This window comes from Stylophora pistillata, chromosome 3 (genome assembly GCF_964205215.1).
Source record: "Stylophora pistillata chromosome 3, jaStyPist1.2, whole genome shotgun sequence".
NCBI lineage: Eukaryota > Metazoa > Cnidaria > Anthozoa > Scleractinia > Pocilloporidae > Stylophora > Stylophora pistillata.
In genome coordinates, this window is record NC_142521.1 from 36,366,947 (window position 1) to 36,373,464 (window position 6,518).

At 39.7% G+C, this 6,518-nt stretch overlaps 2 protein-coding genes across 2 annotated transcripts in view; one reads left to right on the forward strand and one right to left on the reverse strand.

Moving 5' to 3' along the window:
• LOC148735882 (uncharacterized) overlaps window positions 1-6,518 on the reverse strand; it is a 95,109-nt gene that overhangs the window by 4,849 nt on the left and 83,742 nt on the right. The window lies entirely within an intron of this gene.
• Window positions 2,722-6,518, forward strand: part of LOC148735883 (uncharacterized) — a 7,930-nt gene continuing 4,133 nt past the window's right edge. Inside the window, exons 1-2 of the mRNA XM_088752713.1 lie at window positions 2,722-5,207; window positions 5,383-6,518. The exon at window positions 5,383-6,518 is cut by the window's right edge and continues 4,133 nt beyond it. Of these exons, the coding sequence (XP_088608839.1) occupies window positions 4,149-5,207; window positions 5,383-5,469 (1,146 nt within the window). The 5' untranslated portion in view covers window positions 2,722-4,148 and the 3' untranslated portion in view covers window positions 5,470-6,518. The remainder of the gene's footprint in view (window positions 5,208-5,382) is intronic.

Here is a 6,518-nt window from a genome sequence, read left to right on the forward strand (position 1 = left end):
CAAATTTTGAGGCGAGGAAACAAACAAAAAAGGCAAATAAGAGAGAGACAGTTAAGAGACTGTAAGCAGTCTCGCGGATAGGGACGAATAAATGGAGGTCCCGTCTCCTACAGGGTTGGGGGTAGGAGACGCTAGTTTCCCACACACGAGATTACTGTGTGATGGATGCCCTCCCCTGGGGTGGGATGGTTGGTTTATAGGGCCCACAGTAATTGGCGCAAGCTGTTGCGGTGTCCCTGCCGGTCGGCGAAGCTAATAAATAAAATAAAACCTCTGTCCCCCTTTTTTATCGCTCGTACGCGACTAAAGACTATCCCAAACATTTATTACATCCCTAGTACACAGAGTCTACAATAGCCTGTTACGTTTCGGGCTAAATTTCTCCGGAAGGGAATTTTGTTTGCGCGTACTAGTTAATAATTAGAAGAAACGACTAAGGTCTTTTTTCAAATTGGTATTATGGACAACACAGTTTTCAGTTTATCTACGGAGTCAAGAACATGTCTATTGACATAAAACGGATTATATAACATTAAGGTGGTTAATTCTTTGCAAATTACATTAATCTAGACACGGATATTATGCAACCACTAAAAATCGAACCAATGTTGTTGATAAGGAACAACTTTACAGGCCTTACATGACACCACACTTTGATAGGGTGCTAGAGAACCCGCCCGAGACTGGTGTCATTTGCAGCGCTCTGTAAAGAATCCCGGCTTTTCAATTTGCTGTTGTCGGCTCTGATTGAGTAGCAGCTGTTGTCTCAAGCTCTCCACGATCTTCTTTGATTTCTGCATTTGTGCAAGTCGTTGGTTGAGGGTTTGGTGCTCTCGCATGAAAATTTGTCTTTGTTTTTCAACTTAAGCCATTCTCGCCTTTACCATGTTCTCCATCTGTTTTCGTTGGATCGCAGCTCCAGCTTCTATCTGTTTACGGAGTCTCTTTGTTTCCTCCTCCTGTTTTTCCCGTTGCATTTTCATCTCTTTACCAAACAGGAAAAAGTTTAGGTCAAACAGCCATAAGGGAATCACGATGAAGAATATAATGGCTTTTACCCTGGTTCCCACTTTGTGCAAAAATCATCGAATGTCTCAGTCACTCAGAGTGAATTTCTTGTGTAAAAAATAAAATAGTTGAAAAATGTCGTTTAGCAAAATATCCACTCCACGTGTGGGTTGGTATTTATTTTTGACTGAATCATTCATATCGTGGGGCTACCCATTGGGCCTAATTTTGCTAGTGTCCAGGCTGACCGCGTCGTAACGAACTTTTGACTGCACAGGTTGAGATGGACGCGCATTCTAACGGTGTTGAAATGGCGGTCAATTTGAGATTTTCGCTGGGCTGGTTGCTCGGCAACCCAACTTTTGTTGGATTTGTTTTGATGAACTTCAAGGGCAACCATTTGGCTTTGGTGCTGCCAAGTTAATGTTCTTTTTTATGCTTTTACCACTGAACTGCGGGAGACTCCTGTGACTGGTGGACTATTTAGCCACTGGCTCTGAGGGAAGGGAAGTACATGCACTTAATAATTTGTTTGTGCAAAGAAGATCCAAACTCTTCCCTTTTATTTACCACGTTGTACCGAAAAGGCATGCAGCCCTTTGATTATATCCTTCCGGAAAACTGTAACCACTTTTGTATTTCTACCAAACAGTAAAACTCTATATCCTTAATAATCTGCCATTGATGACACAGGAAAGACAGTCGGGATGTTTTAGTGAAACACAGAGCAGCTTTTATATCTCACTTCCCTCCTGAGTAGGACCTCGTTACATGATAATTACTTACTCATTGCATTTATTTAGTCTCTAATCTCATTTTCTTCCTCAGGTCTGTTTGCAGCAGCCCATGACATGAAAATGGAGTGGCTCGTTTTAAACGGAGTCTGTGCTTTTTCTCCTGGCAGTGGATCTACAAACAATTCATGGAAGACTTTTGCCTGTGTTATGGCGGCTTCTGTGGTATCTAACTTGTCGAGTAACTCCCTTGTGTTTGGAGACTGGCCTCACTACGGAGGTGCGTGTTTTTGTCTTTGTTTATGTATGTAACAACTTTGGCTGTGTCTTTCAAACAATGTTACAATATAATTTTATTTTCACTTTTAGGAGAAAGCTAGTTAGAGCTAATGATAAGGTTACAGTTATTGATATGGCTTGAATCTTTGAAAGCGACTTAGAGTTCCCTTTTAGTTACAGCTGCTATGAAGTTGCAATATAGTTTGCTTAATATTAATTAATTTTTTACTTTTTGCTTTGTTTTATTTTGACCTAAGTTTAATTTTTTGGGTCATGAACGAGGTAGTCACACTTCATGGGCTATCAGAGATTGTTGAATAAAACTCACTGGCAATCTATTACTCTCTTTTAATCACATGTAAGGACTTAAAGAAGAAATTATTTTATAGGATCCTTTTTTTCTATCACCCCTTGCTAAAGTAACTTTTTGTCGTCAGATTTTCTTCAAAGCGAGATGGACCCAACAGAGGAGGAACGTTCAGCGGCCAAACGCTTTAAGATTAAAGTTAATTTCTTGTTGTATGGACACAATTTTGCTAAAAAAATAAAATAACTTCTTGCGAAGAAGCTACCTTGCATTGATTAATCAGTGAGAATTCACAGTTCTTGGAAGAGGCTTTTGGTGTTGTTGTTTTCAAAAAAAGAAGAAAAACATGGGCACATTTTATTTTTAGTTTTTTTTTTCTTTGCCAACAGTTTCTGCGGCGGACTTTTTGAAATGGTGTCAGAATCAGCTGAGAGAGTATTACAACACCATGTGTCAGGTGAAAATAACACAATGGGACCGAGAAAACATGGTACACATTTATGACATTTACATACAGTTAACACTTTTGCAAGACCACAGAAAACATGATGGAATTACGAAAGAAACGCTGGAAGATTGCAGTGAAGTATTTGGAAGTGACGAACATCATCCCATCCGTAGACGAATTCTAGTGTATGGAAGACCTGGAATAGGAAAGTCTACTTTTACTCAAAAACTGGTCGTTGATTGGGCAGATGGCAAAGAGGAGTTCCTCAGAAAGTTTGTTCTTGTACTGTTAATCAAGTTGCGAGACGTTTGTGATATTCCAGACCTCTCTACCATGTTGAAAACAGCTGAACTGTTGTCTGCTGATGATCCGATGTCAGTCGATGTCAGTCAATAACTTGTCTAACTTGTATGAATGTGTCCGTCAGAACCAGGATTGGAGAGGCAGTCAGCTAAGAGACTGTTGTGTAATGATCACAACGCGACCAGTGAAAGAAGATGAGCTTAGAGTGTCAAGTCATGCTCAGTTTGAAATCAACGGGCTCGATAGCAGGGAACAAAAGGAACAGTTTGCAAGAAAGATTCTATCTAACGAGGAGGACGTTAAAGGCCGGGTTACTTAACTACCTCTGGGAGCAGGACCTCGAAGAGATGACAGAAATACCGCTTTTGTTGTTAATGTTTGTGTAAAAAAATGTGGCATGTCCCTTATGGGCCACCGTAAAAACATGCATATAACGCGCTTTTGGAAGATCGCCTTCATTTTAACTTCAGCAAATTTAGAAATGGTGATCTGTTCGAGAAGCTAATACATATCGGTTTTTTCCAAGTTTCCAAACTTTCCGCTTTGAACCGTGAGAAGATCGTTTATATTCTTTATGAGTCCGTCCATGAGTTTCTCGCCGCCTGGTTCATCGTTCAAGAACTGACGATTAAGAAGAATGGAACTGTAACCTGCCTGTCAGGAATGGATACGTTTGAAAAATTAAGGAAAATGGCTGAAGTTCTAAAATTCGTTTCTGAGTTGTCATCAGAAGCTGCCGGGATTGTTTTTCATCATCTTAAGTATCTCGGAGAGAAAGAAGGTCTCACAAATTTCAAGTTCACCAAGACGCCTTCTCGCTATGATTTGTCTGATGAACAACACGTGGTTATTCTATTCTGTGTCGATTGTTTAATTGTTTTGGTGTCCAGCCTCAGACAGAACAGCCGTGCATTCTGCATTTCTTTCATGTGTTCACCATGTTGTAATACTTGGGAAGGGACACTCTTCTGCTTCTGTCGCAGAAAACTTCTTAAAATCCATCAGAAATTTTCCAAACTATTTATTTTTTAAAAATTATTTAGCTGCTAATGATAACTTTCTCTCCATAATGTTTTTGAACGTGATCGTTTCAACTTCCTCTGGAGAAAGTAAATTTGTAGAAAAGTACGCCGATTTACTCCATGAAAACTTTTTCCTCAAAAACTGCGAGGGGAGAAACTTTCTCTGTCTAATTGACATAACAGATGAGGTTTTTCATTCTAAATTGCCTCCTGAACTGCTTCCTGAACTGATATCAGCGCCGGTTTGCTCTTCTCAGCCACCTGTGGATAATTTGGTAAGTAATGAAAAGAACAACATTGCACTGCCTTTGACTGAGAACCATTGTTTGTCACTGGTGAGAGGGGTTGACATTTGTGTTTACACAGTTGAGGATGTTGTTCTGTTGAAGAACGTGTTGCCTTTATTAACAGCTCGTCGAAAAATTAGAATAAGAGAGAGGAGGAAAGCTGCCTTCGAAGGTCAATGGATTGAGAACGCGATTTACGGAATTAATTTTACCGACAATCTCCTCAGTTTAGAAGTTAATGAAATCAATATAATAGCAAAATGTGCTGCTTTTATTGCTGAGTCACTGTACCATTCTCCAAATTTGCGTAAGCTCAACTTGTCAGACAACCCTTTACACAGTGGTGTGACTCATTTGACTGAGAATCTTCATCACGTGCCACAGCTGACTTTCTTAAATCTACGGAATGTACAAATGGGGGAAAAGGAATGTGCGGCACTGGCTGCCTCATTAAAGTACTCAAACAAGTTACAAACACTGACTTTAAGATACAATGCACTGGGTCACGGGATTATTGAACTGGCCAAGAACCTGAACAATTTACCCAATCTGATTGAGTTGTGGCTGTCGAATACAAATATGGGTGAAGATGAAGCATCAGTACTGGCCCAGGCTCTAAAGGATGTACCAGAGCTTGGGTATCTTGCTCTAGGGTCCAATCCACTTGGCCGTGTGATCAGGGATCTGGTCCAAAATCTCAGCAGTATTCCTAAGCTGGAGTATCTTTCCCTGAAAGGTGTTCAGATGACAAAGACAGAAGCTGAAGAGTTGTATACAGCAGTAAATGAAAGAGACGCGAGATTGTACACCGATTACCATGTGTCTTTTTCTTGTTTTACTCAATTGTATCTAATTTTTATTTAGATGCCCTTCAGCACAGTTTCCAGTAAGTTGTTTAAGAGGCAGTTTGTCAGACAAGTCTGCATGGGAAAGAAGAATTTCATAAGGAACAGTCACTGTTTTGAAATTTTCTACTTGTGTTTTGTGCCACCAGGAGCCATTATTGTGGATGGAAACTGCAACCAGCCCATGTTTAGTACTTTTATGGCTCATGTGTTGCTTCTTTGAGGATAGTTTGTAACAAATTAAAAAAATAAACTGGATTGAATTAAGACAGAAACAAGTGTTTACCTTTTAAAATTTCGAAACTACTTATTCACTGTCAGTAGTTTCCAGGGTAGTAGATGAATTTGTCCCCATGGGCGAGGCTCCTTGATATTTCTTGATTTCTTGACTACACAATAATTGAAAACTTTGGGAGTTCATTCGACTGGCCTTTTTTTTTTGACGAAATCTTGAAATAAAAATCTTACGTAGCGACGCTTTACTCGAAAAAGAGAGAAAAAAAGATGTGTTGTGAGAATTTTTCTCTGACTACACTTCTTGACACAATTTTAATTTTTGGCATGTTTGAATTCTTTTATTCGTGTTTGGATATTTGACGAGAACGTAAATTGCTTTGGATTTGATGGAATTGTTTCCTGCAGTCTGTACCAGCATTTATTCGCTTTTGTTAACAGGAAGTGTCAACCCAAGAAAGTAGAAAGAACCAAACAAAGAGCATTTGTGTCCTTATGTAAAATCCAAATGCGGCCATTTCATCATGTATTTTGCAAAGTTCAAACCGTTTAGGGGAAACGAAAAATTTAGCATGCATGCATCAGTTAGTGTTGTATGAAAAGATGAACTTCACACCCCTAAACCTTTTAAGTGTGTTGAAACAAGATATATCGGTAAACCCTCACTAACATACAAAAAACCACAACATATTTCAGGAGGGTAATAGGACAAAAAGAGATGAGAGCGTGAACTAACTGAAAAAGAAGACAGGCGTGCGCGAAATTCGTTGGGAAATGTTTCCTTTTTTGGGGGGGGGGTGGGCGTGTGAGGTACTGTAAACTAGTAAAACTTCGGGGAAACAAGGAAAAAGAAATCGAGAAAAAGCCGTTTGAGATGGGTCACCCCGACAAGCGCTTTGGCTTGTTGTTCCCATTCTGATATCCAAATTAGAGCAAAATTGCCACGTCCTAACAAAATAAAGCGCCCGCACCGTATTTCTCAGCGCATAAATTAATCAAGCGAGTCGAGGGAAGATGCAATTTGAGACGTAGTTTCCATTAACATGTTTTT